Genomic DNA, 24,723 nt, shown 5'->3' on the forward strand with positions numbered 1-24,723 from the left:
TGCTTTAGATGTACAAAAATAGAATGGAAGAATAAAAAGAAGTCCCTTGGTAGAATCACTTTAATGTCTTGCATCTGATGTTCAGATTGGTGGGAAGGGGAGGATCGCATGCCTGATGTTTTCTCTAGAACTACACCCAACTGGAAGCCATCCCTTGGCTTCTCTGCAGACAGCAGCATACCCAAATGGAACATATTAATTCTTTGGGGAAATCTCCTTAGTGGGACAAAAAGAAATCTTTTCAGCTTCCCAGACACATTCTCTGTTCCCAGTACCTTCAGACTGAAAGAAGAATCTATGCTACTTTGGGCTGGAAGACACAGTTTCATTGTAACTGCAAGGTTTACCATGAATAAATAATTTCTGTGATGCAGCTGCTCAAGCTTTCGGAGTTTGACATGTTTATTAATGAAAATGATTTAGAAAAGAAAGAAAGAGTCAGCCAGGAAAGATGCCCCTGTAACTCTGCTGTCATCATTAAGTGAATATGCTGTACCAAATATTTATGCTTCTACATGATTCAAGATCACAGAAAATAAATATCTCTTTCAGGTGTTTTATTTTCTTTGGAGAAGAGAGTGGAGGAGAGTGTGAGTCATAGTGGATGAATAAAATTAATTTCTCTTCTGACAAAAGCTGCTCATTTTGTCAGAGAAGTATTCTAGTATTAACTTTGGTTTCCTGATAATCTCTGCAGCCTGACTGGCTTCCAACAGGAAGTGATGGGCTTCCAGTCCCCAGTCTGTACCTGTCTGGTGAGCTATGGCCAGAAGCCAAATCATATTTCTTACTCCTGCTGTGTGTAAGATAATAACTGTTCCTATCTGGGTCTGAGTGCAGGCTACCAGTGCACTTTGCAAAGGATTTCTGGTGAGCAGAGTTTTGACCCTTAGTACCGTAACAAGTCCTGGCAGCTGCAGCCTGACTTCTGAGCATAGGGTTGATCTGAGGAATCTGGGAAGTTTAACATAAATATGTATTAGTGTATGACCAATGCTAGTTGTATGATCTAAAAAAAAAAAAAAAAGCCTATTTTTTCTGGATTCAGAGGGTTGCATTCTTAGGCAACTGAGAAGGAAAGTGCCATGTTTGTTGAAGCTCCTTTGGAGGTAGTTGGTGGATGATGTCTCTTTCTTACACCTTCCTGTGCCTCCAGAGTGTAGATGGGATAGAAAAGGTGCAAGATACAAGGTCTAATGATTCTCTCCTCCCAAGTGATAGTGAAGGATCAGGAGCTGTCCCTGCTTATCCAACTGTCCTGAGGTGGGAGAAGACTGTTTATGAGGGAGAAGTGATCTTCATGTTGCTTTGTGTAGGCTTTCTTTACAACAACTGGCCTCAAAACATTTTTTTTATCCCTGCCTACAGCAGGGAGGATGGACGGGGTGATCTTTAAAGGTCCCTTCCAACCCAAACTGTTCTAAGGTTCTATGATTCTGTGATTTTTCTAAAGACAGATATTCAGGGATAATGAAGGTGCTAAAGCCTGAGAGGTGGCCAATGACAAAAGGTTTTATTTATGTCCTGGTGAAATTAAGCTTATATTTAAAACTGTGTGTATATGTCATTCCTTATAGAACTTCATAAGACAGGAAAGTATCTGTCAATTTTTGTCTGTTTAGTGCCACAAAGGAGTTATTGCCAAGGCAAGGCAAAACTTGGAAATACCCTACCTACATTAACGCCAAACTGAAATGCTGTGATGTTTTCCAGAAGTTAAGCTGGTCTTTTCTGAGCAGAGATCTCTTAGCTTTTATTCAAAAGAGGAACTTAAATGTCTGTATGTTAATATAGAAGACCAGATTAAAGATTTAGGAACCAAAGGTCTATATGGTCTTCTCTGCAATTGAGACACTTGTGGCTGTCATCCTTTTGAAAGACCAAGTAGTAGTCTTGGCTGCTGTAACAAGGACCATGGACTCCCTGAGGTGTTTAAGAGAAGAATCAAGCTTGCTATCCTAGTAAACAAATTATGTTTTCCTTAATATCTTTCCAAAAGAGAAGTTCTTAGAGTTTCTATTCAGTATTAAATTAAGAACAGTGAGATGGATGAGGTCTGACATTCTAATTCCCTCAATATTGTGGAGGATGAAAAATAAATGAAGAACAGAGAGCATATAGGTTATCTCTTCTAGTACATTATATGCAGAGTAGCAGCAGCAAAGTTCTGACTTAGTTTGTGAGACAATATTATAGCAAAAGTAGGATGCCATTCTTCTGGTGAAATGTAACAGACACTGTATACATTTTTAAAAGAAAAAATTATTTCTTTCAGAAAAACCCTCTTAGCTGTTACTTTGGTCATGTGAATTCAGGTAATACTGAAAGCAGCAATAGAACAGTGAATTCTAAATGCTACCTCCAGTTATTAGCCTTATAGCCTTCTCCTTTCTTTAGCTGAGATTCCTATATATCATTTCTGTAGAGATTTATGAATCTGCTACTATTTCCTGTTCAGTACCCTTAAAGATGTGTTAATAGCTGTTCCTGGTGCTTTGTGTTGAAAGACCTTGCTTTCAGTATTTAATAATTTTCCTAATGCTACTCAGTATGGCTGGCAGTTTTAATGTCAGACATATTTATTTGACAAAAATTTTGAATAGACTATGTCTAAACAATTTTTGTTGCTTCTATGAATGAGATTAAGGGTCAAATGCATTGTTTTGCCCAAGTTATTAAAAAATGTGCTGACATCTTTACGCATTTGAGCAAGGTCTTGAAATGTGGTAGAAGTGTGGTAGATTTTCCCAATGTTCCAAATTATAGGACTCTCAAAAATGTCTTTGTGTTTTAGCCTGGTTAGGTTTGTTACTGCTCAGCAACTTGAGTTTCCACAGCTTCTGTCTGCACTGAACACACTCCATCCTCTGACTCCTGAACATAGTCTATGCTGTGTACTCTGTGGTGCTGCCACTTTGTTTGACATGAAGAAATAAAAACCAGAGCCTTACTTAAATTTAAGGAAATGTGAATGGAGAGGAGGAGGGCAAAAGCTCAAGTGGCTGCAGATAGGGAGGGTTCGTCATAGAATCCCTCCTTCTTTCAGTGTATAAGATATATGGTGCTATGGGGACAGATGAAGATTACGTATCAGCCACAGTCCTCATCAGTAATCAGGATCCATGCCACATGTGTTGCAGACGTGGGGAAGTTTGGAAAGTATGTGTTGCTTCAGACAATGAACATATAATTAGAGTATCAGAAGGTATGTACATAAGATAAGATGTGGTTGCATAGGAGATCTTTATTCCTGATATTGTTCCCTAACTTTGTGGAGATTATCCTGCAAAACTGTTCAGTCACTGTAGTGCCTAATGCAAGTATTTGTATGTGTACTTCATGTGTTATATAGTTATACATCATGCAAAAAGAGGAAAAAAATCTAGAGGAGAAGTAATTGACCTCCTGCCTCAAGGCCATGTCAGCTTGAACTGTAGCAAGCTTGAAGGATATTTGTTTTACCTTTTAAAAAAAAAATAAAAGAAATTTTCTTAAACATATTATTTACATTATTAACTATTCTTACTATTAAAAGCTTCTTCCAGTGTCTGAATTACAGCTTTTCTGCTACAACTGCTTCAGGTCTTATCCACAGTGTAGGTACAGTACAGGTTATTTATTTCCTCTTGCAACAACCACTTACAGTTTGTCAACTTGTTTATTCTCATTTTATGCAAATCAAATAATTATGATTCTATTATTTATCCACTTAGGTTATTTTTTTTATTTTTTTTTCCTTTCCTTTTGATCTCTCCAGTTGGTCTAGGTCCTTCTTGAAGTCCAGTGCTCAGTATTGGAATCCATATTTCAGCAGAGGCCTATTAATGACATATTTAAAAAAAGGAATATTAAAAAAAATTTATCACTATGTTTGCAGATATTTGTGTTGCAATTTCAGCAATATCACCAAAAAATTTGAAACTACCTCGGTTCTTTTTTGCTAATTTAAAATTATATTCAGTGAAATGCTGTATGCCCTGACAAAGACTTTTTACTTAGCCTGAATTTTCTTTTTTTTGACTAATGAGTAAAGGAGACATTTTCCTAATAATAAAATTACCTTTGAGGGAAACAAAATAAAGTTTATAAAACACAGATCAAAAACTAAAGTAAAGAAAAACCCAGAGAATTGTTAAAATATATTTAATGTGATTTTTATTTTTTTTGCCACAGAAAACCTAAACCTTTCAACAAAAATATGATCTCTTTGGCCTAACTTGATTATAAAGTAAATTATTAAACATTGAACTCAAGCAAATGGCGTTACACATGCATAAAATTAATCTTCATATTCTGTCTGATGTAGACCAACTGGGATTTCCTTGAGTTAATTTATTTGTAATAGAACATTCATTCCTGTATTTGCCTTTTAATGTTAGCGATATCCCTCAATTTAGCACAGCCACTACAGTCTCAGTGTTTGTCAAACTAGTGTAAAAGCTGTCTTTACACCTTCCCTTTGGAGTCAACCTGAAAGAAGGCATGTGGAAGTGCAGAATTCCAGGGTTTATCGTCTCCTTCAATACATCTTTCATGCTTTGAGATTGAAGAAGGGCAAAACCAAAGCGATAAAATATCCTCACATAATTTTGTCAAGGAAGGGGTTAAAAAAGTGGAATCTTTGTGACTGTGAGGAGCTGAATTATCTTCCTGACACCAGCAGGGGTTGCTGTCACTGGTTTGTGGTTGTCACATTCCTGTTATGCTTGACCTTGGAAAGGCTTGACAACATAGTCTGGATTTGATTAAGGGAATTTCATGTTTTTCCTTTGCTAGAGTCACCCCCCACCTCGACAAACATTTAAAAATGTTAAGAAGTAAAAAAAAAGTTTGGAAAGCAAACATTTTCCCAAAAGAAATTTATAGTTCAAATTTACACCAAGTTCGCACTAACTGGAGCAGTCCGGGTTTCCACTCAGGCTTTGAGAGCTCTCTGTAAGCCATTAGTCACTTCCTTGGAAGAGGCAGCTTTTTATAGGCAGCAGGATAAAACAGACACAGATGTGTAAGTAATATTAGAGGCTTTCACATGTACCTGCGTTTTTTTCCCTCAGTCTTAGAAAAAAAAAGTAACTATAGAAAAAAATTAATTGAAACCTTGGACTTGGTTTTGAACAGCTACCATGTTTAATTAAATTTAATTAACAGCTAACTGTTTAATTAAATAAAATATGTTGTGCTGTGTTTTTTTTTGTGGTTGTGACAATTTATATCATGAAGATAGAAGTTCTTTTGATTTTAACGTGTTGGGTTTTTTTCACTCTACAGGACTGTGATTATGCCAGCTGCCAATGAGTTTGATCCAGAGATTGTCCTGGTGTCAGCAGGATTCGATGCTGTAGAAGGTCACGACCCTCCTCTGGGCGGGTACAAAGTCACAGCTAAATGTAGGTATCATCATAGGCACATGTTTCTGAGTTGGTATTTTTTTAATTAGGAACCTTATCATAAGTCCAGTTTACATCCATGTCTCTGTTTTGTGAAATGACAGATGTGTCACTGAGGGCAGGAACTGTCCATCAGTTAATACCCAGAGATGCCCATGGAGCTGCAGAGTTCATCCAGCTCACGGGACAGGGTGGAAATGAACATGTTAGCATTTCTGGCTCACTCCTTTCTGTTCCTCTTTGCACTTTTGTCTTGACTTTTTAAAGTATTACTTTTCTGGCATTCAAATAACATTTTAGAGGTTTCATGCTTTCAGTAGGCCCCATTTTCTAAAGGCTGGAGTAAGTTATTTCTCTTTAAATATATATTGAAGATTTAGACTTTGGAAGCTTAAATCCGATCTCATATTGCTCTTTAGTTATTGCAATCTTTTCAGCTTCATGGCATTAATCCTGAATTACATCAGTGTTTACGAGGGCCAAGGTTTTCTAAAAGACTACTCTGTTGGGTCTCAATATTTGGATGTCCATTTCAATCTTCCAAAATGTGTGTTTGTGGCAGAGATTTAATACTTTCTGAAAGACAGGTCTGTCTGACATGTCTCATATGTAGGACTCCAAAATCACTAGCTCTTACAGGATATTGTGGCCAAACTGATTCTGAACCTGGGATGTTAAGCAAGGCTGGGTGATCTTGTAACTCTCTGTGCAGTAATGTGCACTGTAACATCGCTATGTATCAATTGCTTTCCATGGAACAACACAAAATGGTTTCCTAATGCAATGCTGTGAATAATTTTTTTCAGTATATCTACTTTTATTCAGTTCATCTCAAGAGATACCATAATACCATGTCAACATCAAATATGGATCTCTGCTGCTAATGGCAAATGCCTTGGAAAAAGTCTGGAGAAGTTAATGAGACCTAATGGCATTTAAAACACTGCACAACTGCCTTTTGTTACAGATCAGTAGACTAAAGTTGTTGTTTGCCTCAGGAGGTGCAGGGAAGAGATGCGTATTTTTATTTTGATTCTCACTGAATGCTCAACAGGTTCCCCTGAATACCAAGGACAAAAGGATTGATGGAGAACTAGAGTGACTCTCCATAGTGGTGTGCTGTGGAAGGGGAGAATGTAGAGAGCAGTGCAACGGTCTACCCAAAGACACTTACACAGGTGCTAATGCACAAGTGGGTTGGAAAGGGAATATCCCTGTGGTTGCAAGTAAGACCTATTGAGTTTTAGCACAGCTTTTCAGTTCAATGCAGTGGTTGCACTAGAGAGGAAAGAAATATAAAAGGCTGTATGTATGTTTGATATAATTTCCCTGTGTATTATGACTTTAGTAAAACATTGTGCATGATGAGGTAAGAGATTTACTCACTGGTTTTTAGCATGTGTGGTGCCTGGTCAGAGGCATCATTCCATGAGCTTATAAGGTGGGGAGATGAGCTTTCAACTGGTACAAAACAGATATTTTGTTGAGTATCATTGTAATAACTGTCTGTATTTAGCAGCTGAGAAGGAATTCTGCATGTCCCTTAAGGATACGTGATGCTCCAGTAAGATGCTTTGACATATGTAATATTCTGGCATAGCAGCTTCAACAACTTTACTAGAAATTGCAGCAGAGAAAAACTGTTTGACATTGGAATTAGGGTTAATTTTCATTCATGAGTTAATTAATTAACTTTATAACTTTTTTAAAAACTGAAATCATAATGTATTTTTTAATATTAGAAGGTACACATCTGCTGCTGCACATGTGTCTGTAAGCAAATAAAGTGATTTACAGTAGGTGGCTCTTGTTTAAATTAAGGGAAAAGCCAAGATAGACCCAGATAATGATCACGCACCTGAGGGATGAATAAAGCCTTTTGTATAGAGCCAGAGGAATTTATTATTTCCCCAAAACAAAATTCTCCACATTCCACCATACCATTTTGGAACATAACATACTGTATGTGGTATGCAGAAAAAAATAAGTCTATTAAAAAAAATAAGATCCAAAGAGAACTTTCATATTAAAGACTAAAAATAGATATTCATGCAAAGTTTTAATATAATCGGTTTGTAATAATTAGAAATTATGCACCAAACAAGTAAGTGCAAGATAAAGCTTAACCTGTAAATATTGTTTTTTATAAATCCTTAGCCCTTTGTGTACACTTAATACACTGAATTTTCTGATTTCTGTGACTTAATACAAACTTTACACTTATAAATTAGGGAGATATTGTCATCAAAGGAGAGAATATGGGTCCCTGGCTACTAACATTGCTGTTAAAGAGAGTTAGGAAGTAAATGGATGCTTGAAAATGAATTATTTATATCTTTCCCTCAAAGTACAATCAAAGAGAAAAAGGCTGATTAACCAATCAGCCTTCCTAAGTAAAAACCATAGGACGAAGACAACAGATTGAACTAATTACAGCCTTGGAGTAAACATATAGCAGGTGATTACAGAAAAAAAGTTCTACTAAATCTGCACAGTTTGAGTTATAAATTATAATCTGCTTTAACCCAGAATTTTAATTTTTTTTCTATATTGACATGCAGAGTTACTTACTGAGAAGTTGCCACTTCTGATTGGTAAACAAACGTGTCAGCCACAAAATAATCATATATATTTTTGCAGCTGATTTGAAATCCATGAGTCTGATGTGAATGTCAAGATTTCTGACAGTGAGGTGACCCTCAGCTCCTCTAGAAGGCTGTAGGGTGGAATCTGGCCAGCTGAGATCAGTGATGATTGCAGAGTTTGGAGATATCTCACTTGCCTAATTTATCTCCAGTCACATTTAGTAATGAATTAACTAATTTTTTTTTTCATTGGAAAAAAAGAGATAGTGTTTAAAGAAGATTGGAAGGGAATTTTGAGTCTTTCCTTTCTTACTGTACGTTTCAGATAACTTGCCCTAAGTAAATCTATTTCTCCAACTGCCTTTGCAACTTGTACTAAAAATTGTATTGGCAATAAAATATAGGAAAAATATTGTCAGAAGAAATAAAGGGAATAAAGGAATTTTATATAAAGAATAGTAAGGAAGTACCTAAACAGTATGAATCTACTTTTTCCTGTTATCCTGATGATCCTTAGATAGATCATCAGAAGATAGAGATGATACATTTTGTGCTTTATTTTACAGTTAATTTTTATATAATCTGCTAAAATGTATGGTATTATCACAGTATTTGAATTTTACATAGTGGATGAGTCCAAAGAAAAGCTGCCAGATCTGGTCATAAATTTGCAAGTTGTTAGATCTTGTAAGAGCGCTGTTTTTAAATTTAGCTCTGCTGAATGATCTCCATGTAACATTATCCTACTTGTTTTATAGAACAGCCCTTAGAATAATGCTTGCATTAAAGTCACCGAGATCACTTTACTGTCAGAGTAAGTATTCTAGACAATCGTTCGTTAAATGATGACCATTCCATAAAAAGAATAAAGTAAATAGGAAAATGTCAAACCTGAATGAAGATTTTTTTCAAGGTACTTAACTTCCTGAAGCACTTTATTTGTTAAGGGCTATGATGATTTACTGGAGTTTTCTTGTTGTTTTATTCTCCTATTCCAAAGATGCTATTTGACACCAGAGTGCAAAATAAAATCAGCAATTAGCAATAAGAAAGGATACCACTGTGGGCATTTAAAGGGTAAATGATATTTTGTCTCTTTGGATGCTTGTCTTCTGTTATGCCAAATTTGTAATGAAAAGTTGCTCCAGTGTCTAGAATATAACTGACTTTATCTAAGCTGATTTGCAACTTTTAATGTTTTTATTTGAGAAAATAACTCCCTTAACTTATAAAAACCTGCATTATGCTGTAATACACTTTATTCAAATGGGACCAATGAAAAAAGTGCTAAAGTTATGAGCAGTTTCCCTCCTCAGGGAGTCCACGTTATTTCCAAAGAATATGTCACCATAAGTGGTAGAAATTAATGTGCAAAGAAGGCTGCTTTTTTTGCATGTAGCCAACAGGTCTTCCATTAAGGAATCTCTTCTTGTGGCTTGTTGTGGTTTGAGACCCCTAAAATCCAATTCTCGAATCCAAGTCCCCTCCCACATCTCACCCCAGTGTGAGAGGCGTTTTCCAGACACAACACAAGACTCAATATGGGGGGAAGGGGATTATAGTACAATCACTGTAAAAATAAATATTACAATACATCATATACATAATCCTAACTATCTCTCCTATGATAAATCAATATTTACAATGGATCAATCTCTTCTCCCTCTAATAAAAGTCCAGAGGGGAAAAGAAAAGATCCTTTCCACTTTCAGAGCAGCAGCCTCTCTTCTTCCATGCAGCAGCTGTAGCTGGACTGTTGTAGCTGGATCTCTTCCATTACACCCAAGAGGGGTCTTCTTTCACCCCTCTCGGCCCTTCGACTCCAAGCGAAGGTTTCTCTCTCCTGGACTGCGAATTAGACGGGACAAAGGTTGCTTCACCACATCATATCACCAAGTACAGGGGTCTTCGTGATGGTCTCTTTCCTCAGGGGGTTTACCTCTGAGTCAGAACGTCTCGGGCAGCTTTCAGTTGTAAGCCTTTGCCTCAAGAGTTCTATCAGAGCTCCTGTGCTCTGTCTCAGGCTGCCAACTTGGCAGCAGCAGCGGAGGGGACAAGGTCACCCCCTCCACATTCTGTCTGGCCGTCCCGGTCCAGCTCTAGGATGTCTTGAGCTTCTTAGCTCCTCTCTCTCTGGTGCTGCAGCACTCCAAGACTCCTCTCAAGTAGGAGTCCATGTCCTCCTCCAAGGAGGGGTCTCAAAAGGGTTTTGGGGGGTTTGGTTCAGTTCTTACCCCAAAACTCTGTCCATAGAGCTTAGTTCTCTCTCTCTCTCTCCATTAGAGATCTCTATCTCTCTGCTTAGCTGTATGCTTTCTTCTTATCTCTTGGCTTTCAGCCACAGCCTCCATTCACTGCTGCTCTGCCACCACTTTTCAGTATCTCCTGCTGCTGCTTACAGTGGAGAAACTCCTCCAGCTCTCAGCTACAGAACTCGGCCCAGTTTAACACTGTTCCTAACAGGGCTCCTGCCTCGTCTCCTTGTGGCTTCAGAACATGCCTACTCTCTGCAATAACTACCAGATCAACCTTCTTTTCCAGTCTGCTTGTGATATGTTTATATTTTGCAGGAGCGCTCATTGGGTCCACATCAAGTGACACCACCCCCTTGGGAGTTACCATTTTTTTTTTAACTCCAGGGGGAAAACTTTTTTTCCCCCACCACATGGCTGAAACTGATACTTCTCAGAATACAAATAAGAGTAACGGGTTGAACTTGGGTGCCTATCCTGTTGGTCTCTACTTTGCCCTTCACATTTCCGTTCCAGTTTCCCACGGGGAGTAATGATTTTTGATAACAAGATCTCTCAGTGTAACATAAAATGCTATAAAAAGATAAAATACCTAGCATCTGGGAATAAGCAAATTCAGAAGTAATGTGCACAGTTTTAATAAGGAGATGACTGACTGCTAAAATAAATGATCTAGCATGGTGTATGAGCCATCACTGGAAGGCTTTAAATGAGACTTCTAAATATATGGCATCCTTACAATTAGGTATGCCATAGCACACTCAGACCTTAGAGGCTTCATGCAAAAATCAATTAATGACATTTCTCTTCAATGACCAGTCTTTTCTTGAGTCTTCACAACTATCCTGCCATGTGTTGGAATTCTTTTCAGTTTCCCACTGTGTGTCATGTATAGTATATCTGTTAGACACAGACCAAAGGATAATACTAGAACTGCATATTGCGGAATTCAAATGCAGAACTTCTTAAGGTCTAAGCCTGGTACTTCAGATAAGTTTCAGAATGAAAGCTAGCCATGTGCGAGCTTTGCTATTTCTAAAATATTTTGTGTGACTATTCTGAATATTTCAAGTACTAGAAATGATATACATGTTTGTTGGGTTGTTTGTTTTTTTTCCTGGAACTACTTACTTTCTAAAGAAGTCCCCAAATAATATTGTAACTCTCTACTGGACAGGATCTTGGACAGACTGTGAGTTGTTCAGGGTAGAGTGATTGTAATGTGTTTTGGTAGGGACTACACTTTCTTGTGACTCTCTGAAAGACTTCCCTGACACTTGACTCCAAAAAAGAATCCTAACTGGGACTAATGGGGCTAAAGTAATAGGTATATGTTAAAGGAAAGCAGGCAAAAGGAGTCCTTGCAAATTGACAGCTGACTAAAGAGAATAATAGTTTTGGCTTGGTAGCTGTTTTAATACAGTCCAAGTTTCTAAAAATAGCATTGCAAGCTGTTATGATGCCACGTCTAATCTCTTCACAAGCAAGAAAGTCTCTTTTACTCAACTATCAGCACAAGAAGCTGTGATCTTGGTAAGTCTGGCACTGATGGTCTGTGAGTCTAGTTTCAGCAGCTTATTGCCACACTAAAGGGGGATTGCACGCTGCTTCCCCTTCTGAGTTGTCTGTTACTTACCTTGGACTGGCTCTGGTTCTGTCAGATCTCTTTGTAAACGCATTCAGCATTAACTCATCAATCCATCAGAAAACTTAGTCCAAAAAGTGGAGAGATTTCTGTTGGGCTATGAAGCTGAATCAGATTATGGAGGGACCAATGTGTGCTGGGGCAGTAGAGAAAGGAAGAGATTGTGTAGAATGCCTTTGGGTAGCAGAAAACTGTTAAATTACCTCAATTGCCACAGATCGCTTCTTGTCTGAATTCTTTTGAGTTCAGAGATTTGATTTTTTTTTTTAACATAATTTGGTTATCTTTGTGGTACTTGAGGTGATAAGATGGTTATCTGGCAGGATAGATCTTGGGTTTTTGACTCAGAGCTAAAAGCATTGGAGATGGCTTGGAGAAATATTGATACAGTTTTTCAAAGGGGAGTCTTCTCATTTGTATCAGAAATGTTCTTTTTGTTCCTTTTCTTTCTTGTAAACTATGTGGTACCGAGTGACTGGCAGCAAGAAAATGCAACATCAAGAATTTGCTTCCAGTTGTTCACTTTGGAAAGGAAAATTTGGATTTTCTCTGGAGTGATTTCTTGAATACTAATTAAATGGTAGCTTGGTACAATACAAAAGGCATCAAAAGAGATGACAAATTCATTGGTGACCAACACTCAGACATGATTATTTTCATAGGATTTATTGGGAGAAAGAAAACTGTATGGTTTCTTTTTCCTCCTAGCCCACAGCAGTCATTGCCATATCCTATAGTTTGGACATGGCCATTGGATTGCCCAGCCTCACAAGTAAGATCATGCTGTATTTACTCCTGCATTTGTACTCCTTAAATTTGATCTTGCAGTACACATATTGGTGAATTATTTGCCAGTAACCCCAGCATCTGGTACATTATTTTTGTGTACACTACATTTACATTATGAATATGAAATGCAGAAAATTTCAGAAATCATATTTTGTGAGGAAGAGCAGTCTATTGGCTCCTGTGGATATTGAGCAGAGATTGGAATTCACTGTACATAGGACATAGCATAGTAAAAGACAAAGGCAAAGGTGAAGATAGAGGAGGAAAGTCCTTTTTTTTTTTTTTTTTTCCTTTAAAGAAGGGATTAGTACTTGGAGAAATTCAGAAAAGTTCCAAGGTTTGATTGAGGAATTTACTTTCACATACTGTCAAGTAAGCTTGTGTCAATGGCTTGGACTATGGATTTGAACCAAGAGGAGACAGATAGTGAACAATTCACCTCATTTACTGAAGCTAGGAAAATCCTCATCTTCAGACTTCAGGGCACTCATGTCCAACAGAATACATATTTAAAACACATCTAAAGGATTCAGAAATCTTAGCAGTGATTTTGTTATTGCCCAGTGTTTTCAATGACTGTCTGACTAAATAGTGTATCTTCAGAAAGGGTCTACCTGAACAGAAAGGGAGTGCAATTAGAAATATTAATAAATAAGCACTGATTTGACCTGCTTTTTTACTTTCGCTTGGTCTCTTTTTCTGCAAATGAGCCAGGAGAGATTTCCATTTTCCACTCCCACTCCTACCTCACAAAGAGAAAATCTGTCTGCTGGCTAGTTAACTAATTCGTACAAGTGAAAAACCACCTGTATGCTGTGTTCAGATATACAGTGCCGATCCATCTGCAGAATGCATCACGTGCCTGTTCTTTGATTTAGGGCAATTACTGGGAACAGAGCAGAGGATACATCACAATGGGAAAAAAAGAGGATCTACAGAACCATTAAGAATTATTTTCCCTTTTTTGTCATCTTCCCTCATCTCTTCACCTACCTCCTGTTATGTTTTCTTTCATGCTACGGTAGTGACATTGGCTAATGACAAAAACTGATGTGAAGGATGCAATAACGGTAAAATTGGTGGCATCTTCTCTCAGTTTTGGTTAAACTTATGAAATCTTTTTCCTTGTTAAAACCAAAACACTGTCACTTAGTAGAAGAAAGGAAAGAGCAAAGTATTTTTTTGCATAGGCAGTATTAATCTTGTCAGATTGCAATTTAAATACAACAAATTAAATATAAGCTTTTCGGGCCGTTTTGAAACTAATGGAGCTTGACAGTGTTCAGCAACTTGCATGCGCCTTCCACAGGATTGGATCCTGAGAGAAAATTGTTGAAAGACATCTCCAAATGTGGATTTCTCCATAACAATGTGTCTGATCTTTTATAGCATCGTTGCATTGGGAATTAGGCTTGTCTTTGGGAATTTGTAAAGTCTTTAGTAGAAGAGCATGATTGATGTCTTAGAATTTAACTATTCTCTGTAATAAATAGAAATGTGCCACAAGTATTTACTTGGTTGCGCCATGGGAAAATTTTTAACATATTGTTCACAGCTTCAAAATGCTATAAAAGAAGGCATGTAATTTGAAGACCGGACTATCCTTTGTGATTTCTAACCAATAGATTGATTAATATCTTTCAAAAGAGACAGCAGCCAAAATGTTTACATCTCATTAGGCAGAGAAGAAGGGATCACAGGCAATTTTGATTGTGAGCTTGGATGGTTCATTTCTTTGAGCTTCACATCCCTACTAGTTAAGGCAGACTGTAACTTTAAGACATTATCTCTTGCCTGTGGAAATAAACAGACAGTTATGCTTTTTATGGTGGGTAGTTCTCAAACCAACAGGGGATTAGAAGATATTAGCTGGAGTTTGTGGTTCCCTGCTGAACTGTCATGGGCTCCATGGATTCCTGTCCTGAATATTTCACAGAGCAAACACCTCTTATCTGAGGTGATATTCTCACACTGGCCTCTTGGCCATGGACTTCAAAAGCTGATCACAGGGAGGGCTAGAGAGGCAATAACCCTTAATATAACAGTGTCTCCTGATAGAGATAGACAAGGTAAAGGTAAGGAGTCTCTGAAGTTTGCTTTTGTGTGTTTAGCCCCATGGGGTGATAAGGGGCCATCTGTTTTTTCTGTCTGCAAACTCATCTTTTTCACACTACCCCAGTATCAAGTACACTTTCGGTCTGACTGGTATCAGCACAAGCAGTTCTTCTCTAATCTGAAGAGACTTTCTTGGTATTTTTAGCTTTGATCCCAGCAATTGTCTTAGTCGCTGTTGTGTTTGTTTTTTTTTTTAACCCAAGCAAACATATAAAATAAAATTTAAAACATTAGGTTCAAGGTACTACTGTCTAAAAGAAAATAAATTATTAAAATAGGTCTTATAACAGGTATGTTAATTACTTGTGAGCAAAGGGAAATTTTTGTGCTTACCTATGTGATTAAACTCAAACCATCAATTAGTAGTTTCAAGAAGTCGCATGTTATGCATCACCACACAAGAATGCTTGCGTCTTAAGTAATTGTTCAAACAGAATGTCAGTACTACCAATTTCTAGAAGTTAAAAAAACACTGCTTTAGAAGTCAAAAATATTGTGAGAGCTATTAAATTGCTACTCAAATTTATTTTTGGAGTTCCCAGGACACCATTCCTTCATATTTAAGCTTTTCCCTGCAGTCATTTTTTTATCAACTGAACACTCAGATTCCATTACAGTCTCCTGATTATAATAGGTTTAATGCAAACACTGAATACAATGAAAGCTACAATAAAATGGTGCATGTTGCCAACATTGGCACATTAAAAAAAATAAAAAAAATTATTACCTTTGTTTGTTGTTTTAGGGAGTGGTGATGGTGGCTGTCTTTAAGGTAATTGTTCTTGCTTATACCAACTAATTGCCATAAAATTTCTGGAAATGCAAGAATGTCGGTCCTAATCCCACAAGCTTTTACTCAACTTTGAGCAGTCCTATTGATTGAGACCACTCCACCAACCTAATTAAGATTTACTGAAATAAGTAATGTTTACAGGACAGATTTTGCATTGTAAATATTAACATGGTACAAAAACATGCTAAAAACTCTTCAAAAGCATATTCACATGAGAAATACTCACTGAAGTTTTGTAGAATTAATTTGGAAAGGAATAGGAGCAGTTCTGCTGTAAAATAAATCCATCTGAAATGAATTTAATAGTAATTTATTTACTTCAGATTCCTTCTTTTCTCCCCATCATCAGTTATGATTCATATGCACTAAAATGGACCAAGGGACAGATCTTGGAAGTTCTTCTTCTTTGGAAGAAGAAACTAAAATTAGCTAAGTATTCAGAACAACAAAATATTGCTAGTTAATAAAAAAATCACTTCATGGTTTCTGTTTGTGATGGTAAATTAATTAAATATTTGTTTCCTTTGATCCAAAGTCTTATCCCTTTTTCTTAGATTCCTCTCATTAAAAAAAAAAAAAAGATTCTCTCTTTTGGCTTCTGGCATTGCATCCATTCAGAGGCAGTTTGTTAGTGCTAGCTGGTTTCTAAATATTTTTTACTTACTTAAAATGGATTAGCATTCTCCAAAAGCAAAATAAAATAACGCTGTTCCATTTAATAATCCTTCAATACAATGAAGAGGTTTTAAATGTGCTGGCTTTCTAAATTATTTTCCTAATATGATAAATTAACATCAGATATGAATTCAGTGATTTAGTTTTATGAAAATATGATCACTCACATGTGTTTCCATATAATTTAGGTTTCCATTTGTGATTGCAGTTTAGGTATATTGTGTATGTTCTTCTGCTTCATCTTCTTATTAAGCAAAGTTGAAGGTTTGCATAGTATTTTTATACTGTCAAAAGAAATTATCAATTTAAAATTATATATATATATAAATGTCAATAAAAATTGATACATCCACAAATTTGTCTTATTTTGAAAATTTTTGTATAGTATATTTCTTTTTAAAGACAAACAGAATTATTATTTATTTCTGTTAAAAATTTAAATTTCCCCAAAACAATGGAAAAAATTACCTGTATATCTTTCTTTTTTTTTTTTAGAGAAGAGGTATTGACTACTAACAAGTCAAATCCAATTGTTATTATTTGTATCTATTTTATTTCTGTTAAAAAAGGCAGTATCTGTAGTCTCGGGAATTCTTTATTTTCACCTGAAAGTTATAGAAGCATATTTTTATGGTTCCTACAGGAAAAGATATGCAGTAAAATTGGTTTTGAATACAACTGCTCTGTGTACTAACAAATTTACAAGGAATTTCAAGAAATTTTGTCAGCTTTGAAATAGTTGCGTAATTATGTCCAATGTTTCAAAACGTTATCACAGAAGTAAAAGTGGTGAAGTGGAAACTAGTATTGTTGAAACTTCAGAAGCCAACATACACAGGTTAATTTTTCATTCACTCAAATATTTGAGTAAGCAACCCTCTTTAACCTGCATCAAGCCCTGGGAAAAACAATAATGAAAATCCATTTATCAAGTAATAAGATGTAATTTCAAAACTTGTGATTTAATTAACAAATATGCTACATCGAAGGAATTAGTTATCAAACAACTGTGGTATTTATATGACCTTGTAAACAAACATTTATTTTTCTAGTGGTGTTAACTGCATCAACTATAGCTTTGTAGAATATATATGAGGACAGGGCATATGTTCTGAACTATGTAATTTTTTTCTTTTGACCCTTTTTGGGTGCATATATTCCCACACACAGTGCACACCTCTGGGAATTTCCCAGCATGGCTTTTGAGGAAAAACATCACGGTCACAAAAGTTGAAGATCTTTAAGGGATGTGGAAAAAAGTAGTAGTTCTGAAGTGTTTTTATTCACATAGAGTTTCAGCGCTTCCAAGTCAGGGGTTTTTTTTTCAAATCACATTACAAATTTGAAAATTATCTAAATGGACCTTTTTTTATAATGTCTTATGTTACTGATAGAGTAAAGAAGATTACTTTAAGAAACACTTAAGAGGGTCTGTGCAGTTTTAATAGCTTGAGTGAAACAAAACACCAAACAGGATGTCTTTGTCCCCTTTGAACTTGAGGCATCACATTGACATGAAGCTACTGAATTCTGATTAGTTATGTGATGCTGAACTGCCAGTGGCACTTAATGAAGATAAGTTTTTACGTAGTGCTTTCAAAAAATAATTGGAAATTGAATATGATCAAATTTAGTACTCTGTTACAGTCGTAATGAAGTTGGGAAATCAAGAAAAAAGAAATAAAAAGAAAGGAAAGAAGAAAAAGGAAAAGAAAAGAAAAGAAAGAAAAGAAAAGAAAAGAAAAGAAAAGAAAAGAAAAGAAAAGAAAAGAAAAGAAAAGAAAAGAAAAGAAAAGAAAAAAGAAAAGAAAAGAAAATTTAGAATTTGAAATAAGAGGAATGTCTTCCATTCAGACCAAATAAGATTTTCTTTATTCATTTGCATTTTTGCATAAGATTTTCAAAATGACAAAGTTGATTGGTCTACTTTTTTATCATATTTCATTATATTCAGAGAAAAGTTTATAATTCATTTTAGTGGAACTGGCCATCTTATTACAAGGGTTATACCTATAGCATAACCACTTTACTTATACAGCCACCTCTAGCATGGTGACCACTGAGCATCAGAATTTGTCAGACCTAAACTCAATGTTTTTAAGAGAGAAGGTGGAAAATATTTTCTATTCCAAGGTAGGGCATATGCTTAAAGCAGAAACTAAGATAATATATTTAATTGAGTAAGCAGTCAGCACTGTTCTAGAAATATTTCGTCTGAAAAACGTCCTTTTGGCTTTGGCTGACTACTGACAATTAGAGCATCATAAACCAGATGTCAAGCATTATGTCTTGAGTAACCTACTTTTTTCTTCAAAATTTGCCCATCATTCTTGTCATCGTGACTCAACTACCTAATTTAGTCCATTGAATACCACCATCTTTGTTCAGTACCTGTTTTTACTCTTTATTTTATTAAAACTCTAGTGAAAAAAAGTATCTGGGATATATATTGATTTGCTGTGAATGTTTCCTTAACTTCTAAGAAAACTGATGCACAATTAGTAGACTGCTTCAGAATAACATCAGAAATAAGTGTACAATCAAAAAAGTTCAGAGAAAAGGCCTCTTACTACTACAGAAATATTCCCTGATCTATTTTATTATAATCATATCACTATGTTACTGAACTGTTCCTTCTGTGTTAGTTTCAGATCAATGACTTTTATCACTTGCTGCCTTCGGGAGATCAATCTGTGCAAATTTCAGTCTCGGGGCCCATGTCCCTAGAGATTTGATTTTCATTCGCTTCAATTTATCTCTCTGAACAATCATTTCACTCTCTCAAATGTCTCCTTTTTGAAGGAATATAGATATTTATGGTAGCACTGTTTAGAGATATGTCAACTGCTAATGTGAAAGAAGGGGCTTGAGAGCAGCAAATTAATTCATGATGGAGGAGGAGATTTTCCGGTGTTTCAGCCTGGGAAATCCCAAGCGTGAGGATGAGGAGGCTGGACATCAGACATCCAAGATGGAATGATTGTTTTCACTGGGTGGTTTAACTTCTAAAACACCAGGACAAATGGACAAATTCCCTTTTTTTCTGGGATATCTAAAAGACACCCTGATAAACTCATGCCACTTACCAATTTTTGTCATGTTATTAGCAGAGAAGTGCCACTATACTCAAGGGAAAAGAACAGTGGACTAAAAAGTGCTAGGGGAGATAGAACTAAGTACTGAGCAGAGCTTAAAAGAGCAGGTAATGTATGTCCTAGACAAAGAAAGTAAGGTACAAAATGAGTTGATAGAATAGCAAATATTTTGAGTCAGAAGAAGTGTAAGTCTGAGGAAATATTACTGGGATTAGTGGAACAAATTTGGCATAGAAATTCTCTGTGTGCATACAATTATTTTCAAAGTTTATGAATCAGGGAATGTTCTACTAGATATTCATAGATGAATCAGCTCTAAAGCTAAAAATATTTTTATTGCAACGTGGTAATATGACTTCTTGTGCATTAGAAGTAGAGCAAACATGATTTCTACACCATTTCCATGGTTTCTGTATAAAAACACCCCTGGCTAGCTTGAGATTTGAATAATTATTATAAATATATTAGATAGTATTATTATATAGAAAATATTTTCGAAATAATTTCCTAGTAACTATATAAGTAACATACTAATATTGTATGATTATATTAGTATTATAAGTTACTTAAATAAAACAGGCAGGGCTCTGTAACGTACAATATCTCTGTCAAGAGTAATTTTTATTGAGGCATTCACAGTAACATTGTCTACCTAATTTAAATGCATTTATCTTTAATTTCATATTTACCTAAGAAGCTTCTCACTGAGCATACTATGTTCACAGTGCCAAAGTATGACCTTGGTAGATGGAAACATATTTTACCTGCCTGGATGTACGTAGTCTTTGGAACCATAAATGAGCTTCCCCTCTCAGAGTTTGACTTCGGAACATTATACGTCTTACCGAGTCCAGATTTGTCCATGAAAGGCAATAAAGACAGGTGTTTAATTCCAAAAAGATCTTCCTCCTTTCTGAAAATTGGTGCAATGGATCTTTCTGGGGATATTCCTCTCTCCCCACTGAGAAGTAAATAGCCTGGAGGAGTAGCAAAGGCAAGACAGCTAACTTTTTGCTTACTTAAAGGTAGGGGAGAATAACCCTGACAAATGTTAAAATCAAGGGGTTTTTTTTTCCTCTCCAAGAGTATTTGCTTCAATATGTAGAAAGGTCATCAGTGGAATATGAAATTAAATTAAATGATAAGTGAACCTTCTGTTAACACAGATCAATATGCTAAAATGGATAGTTAAATACCATAAAAATAAAAGGAACTGCAGAACCATCAATATTTGGCAAAAAACTTCAACCATTTTTTAAGAGTGGTATTGTGGAATGATCTGGAATACAAAAAGAACTTTTACCTCAGATGCAGTTGTCATTATTTCACTGTTAACAGAAAGCAGTACTTTAGAAGGGATGCAGAGATTAAGCATATGGATGAGATGGTGAAGGTAAGGAAAGAGATACCATGTGTGAGGAGATCTTCAAGTGAGCTACCAACATGAAGGTGTTAACCTTCCTCAAAGTCCCGCTGCCTTGTTAACCTTGTTAACCCCTGCTTCTCCAGCTTCTTCAGCTATCATAAATAGCCTGCACATATTTTCTACACATACAGATTGGTCCTGTATACATAGGTATTTGGGCTGACAAGAATTATGGGGGGGGGAGCAGGTTTAATGCTCTTCAAAACTCTCAGCACCTTCAGGACTTGGTCCATTCAGAACTTGCTTTCAATATGTTTGGTAGATAGACTGCAATTAAACCATTCTTTGCAGCAACTGGTGTTGGTACCTTTAGATGATGCTAGTATGCACTAAAATTTTCCACGGAATAGAAGACCCTAAGGAGGAGAAAAACTATAAAGCCAGTTGTGGTGTTCTTGTTGTTTCAACAATTTTATCCTTCAGCTGAAAGGGAGAGAGAAAAACAGGAAGAAGCTGGCCAGAGAACAAATAAATATGGCATTGAATCATATTCATTACAACACATTGGACAAAAATGAACAATGGCAACTATCAGCTTTCATGCACTTCCTTGGAAAATGCCGGTGTTGTGTAACCAAAAGAACCATGTATGCCACTGCACATATACAGCCCAGAAGGAGTCCAACAAGCACTAGCAGAAAATATCTGTTTTATTTGGAGATCCTGTTTACTTAGAATATTTATTGCTTTCATCCAAAAGTATTAGTTTAGCATATCACTTGCACATTTTCTACTCTTTTGGTTTTCATAAGAATTCCAATAAACTCATTTTGCTACTGAATGGAAAAGATATTAGAAAGTACTGTTCGGAGACTTGAGAGGATAGGAAGGAGAAAAGAAAGGTCAGCAAAGAAGAAAAGGCTTAGATGAAGGTATGTCAGAGTAAAGCTTCCCATGAAAGATTATTGAGAATAAAGCTTTTTTTTAAACAGACATAAAAACAATATATAAATCAAGAGCACAAAAGCCCTGTTTTATGATTTTTTTTGGTGCTGTTTAATTTCTTTATATCTTTTTTTGCCATTGTTAAGAAACAGCCAAAACTTCAAAGGCAAGCTGCATGTGTTCTAAATCAGGACTTCAGTGCTGATGTATGACAGCACAAAAATTAAAACTAAATAAATGTGCTGTCTAAACTACTATATTTCTCAAAAAAATTGCTTTAAAGGCTTTAAAAAATTAGAGTTATTACTTGATCTTACTTTACCAACCATAATATTTTCACAGAGTAAATGACAAAATATTATATTAGAAAGAGAGAGAGAAAAAAGAGCATTGTCTGAATATATCTGAACACCTGTACTTGGCTGTCTTGCAGTTTTGTCAGACAGGCAAGGGGAAAAATTAAACTTTGCAGTGGTTTGTCTGATAGTGGATATGGACTGCATAAACTCTCAGTTTATTCACTGTTTTCTTAAAGACTCCTTTTAAAGTCGGAGTAAATCAATGAAAACAAGGCAGCATGTCTGTGAAGGAAAAAGTAAGATTTCTGGTTTATCACATAAAAATGTTTGTAAAATGGACATATTGTCATGAAAAACAGTTTGTGAAAGTTTTCTACTATTTTCTTTTCAAAATATGAACTTTGTCACATGTTCAGTTATGATTCCATTTTACTTTACTGCCTTTGGACATGATCTTGCTGTTTTCTCTTCTTAGTGAAATGGCATGCCTGACTCTAAAGGTGTCTGGCCACAGCACACCCATTAAATCTGCTTGCAAAAAAAAAAAAAATTGCGTGACTGGGGCCTTTGTGGCGTCCCTTTTCCTCTGGCCTCTACTTTTACAATGGCCATTTGCTGTTCTTCTACTAAGTCATCTTGATTTGTATTGACTCATTTGTTTTATCAGGTTACAAAAGGGGCAAGTGGCCCAGGCAAATAGGAATGCAAATGCTGTTCTTTTTTGTAAACATTTCCTTTGCTTTTAGAACTCATTCATCCCATCCTGCTCATGTTCTTTTTTCAATTCTTATTAAGAAATAGTCACAGGCTCTAATTTATGTTCTCATTTAAGTCTGAGGAGTGGTGTTTCTTTGCAAAGGTTCCTGGATATTTGTGTCATCAAGAGAACTGGTTATTTACTAGTTATCACTTTATCTTAATTAATCTCTGTTCTGTTGTATATAAAGCTTCAGTTACACATTAGGAGAGCAGATACTAAAGGATGTCATTTTATGAGCACTGATAAGAAATGGATAATTAAGTTTAGGAAGTCTAAGTAAGCAGTGTACTGGGAGTCTCTAAGCTGAATATAGCACTTGGCAAATACTAACATATGCTTACAAGCAGTGTTATGAACATGAAGCAGAGGTACACTATCTGAGCTATTCATCTGTTATTACTTTAATCAGTTCTAGTAAAGTGCGAAAGATTGGCCATACTTAGAGATAATATAAGGACAGGGATAACCTCCTAGGGAGTTTGAGATATTCTGAGCTCCCCCAGCTTTAACTACCCTACCTTCGTGTCTGAATTGAAAGCCCAGGTCGTTGAGATGACTAGTGGTGCTTCCAGAGGCTGACTCAAGAGTACAAGAACTCTCCAGAAGTGGCTAATCCCAAAAGAATCTGTCAGGATTAATTGCAGACTTTTGGGTATTTACTAAGTGCTAAAGTTGCCTCTCCCACATGTGGACTTCAGAGTTTGCCAAAATTCATCTTGGAGCCAGTTGCTTTGAGATTTTTAATGAGCACTGCTCATATAGATAACACATTTTCATTTTTGTCAAATTTTTTAATAAAGGCTTTACAGTGTTCCGTCGAGGAAAGGATTTGTCACTGTTTCCATATAGACATCACCTGGAACACATGTATGGAAGTGATATGTGTTCTTTTCATATTGAACTTTTTAAGATGTGGCCTGAAATTTTGTTTATAGAAAAAAAAGAAATATCAAGAATTTAAGATACTGCACAGTTATAGTAGGAGCAAGCAGAAGTTACATTTATGCTATGTTTTCTATTCTGCCTTTTTCTTGGAGAAGTCCTCAGAATTTTTTATTTGTAGCAGTCATTTGATGACTGACAAGGGAATACTCTTGGACTGGCAGAGTGTATTATATTTCCCTATAATAATCTCTCCTGTCCAGTGAACTGCTAAACCCTGTCATTTCTCTCTTCCTCATTTCATTCCTAATTAAGATAGCAGCAGCATGTAAAATTAAAGAATTTTAATCTGGATCCACTGGAAGTAGCATCAATAGAGACTCTTTCCACAACAAGTTTTCCAGTTTGGCGCAAACTTTCATCCATCTGTAGGATGAATGAGTTGCTCACCTTAGTTTTACCTGGAATTGTTTACACACTCTTTCTTTGAAACAGTAAATCTAGAAATTGCATACAAAAACTGTGCACAGAGGAATTGGGTTGTAAGGTCAATTACTCTGAAGTTAGGCCAAGTGAGGATTGTGATTGCTTGCACAATGCACCCCTTTTGCATATGCTGTAAGATAGCGATGTTAATTAAATGAACATCTACTATTCTGGACCTTTACTTTTCTCTGCACGGAGAGGGCTGAGTTCAGATTGTAACTATAAACCAGCAGTAAATGCCAACTTCATAGTTTCTGCCTAAAGCTAAAAAATAGAGGAGATACATGTTCCTGTATCTTTTTACCTATGTACCCCTGAATATCAGGTTTTTTCTGTTATCCATTTTTCTATCATGAAAAACAACCTTAAAAAATGTGATTTCTGTGGTCATACAAAAATGGCACTGTGGAGCCCTAAATTTCTTGTTTCTTGAATCTTGATTTCAGATTAAATGAAAATGTTTTTAGTTTTTTTATTTTCCAATGTGCAACATCTACTATCAGGTCACTTATGCATTGCAACTGCCTACAAAAAGCTACAGCCAGAAATTCAGGTAGAACTCTGATAGAAATATTAAATTGCATGCATTGTATAGTAGTCCCATAGAAAAGGTAACAGTCATGTCAAAACAAATTTCTCTTGAGCATTT

The 24,723-nt window shown here is 36.0% G+C and overlaps 1 protein-coding gene across 14 annotated transcripts in view; it reads left to right on the forward strand.

Moving 5' to 3' along the window:
- Positions 1–24,723, forward strand: part of HDAC9 (histone deacetylase 9) — a 456,848-nt gene that overhangs the window by 394,057 nt on the left and 38,068 nt on the right. For 13 of the 14 annotated variants that reach the window (XM_027639053.1, XM_027639054.1, XM_027639060.1 and 10 more), the window contains one exon: positions 5,269–5,387. In XM_027639053.1, the coding sequence (XP_027494854.1) occupies positions 5,269–5,387 (119 nt within the window). Of the gene's footprint in view, positions 1–5,268; positions 5,388–24,723 lie in introns of those variants that run through there. The other variant, XR_003526976.1, reaches the window with a different exon arrangement.

The sequence above is a fragment of the Corapipo altera genome, unplaced genomic scaffold (genome assembly GCF_003945725.1).
Source record: "Corapipo altera isolate COAL_440 unplaced genomic scaffold, ASM394572v1 44, whole genome shotgun sequence".
NCBI lineage: Eukaryota > Metazoa > Chordata > Aves > Passeriformes > Pipridae > Corapipo > Corapipo altera.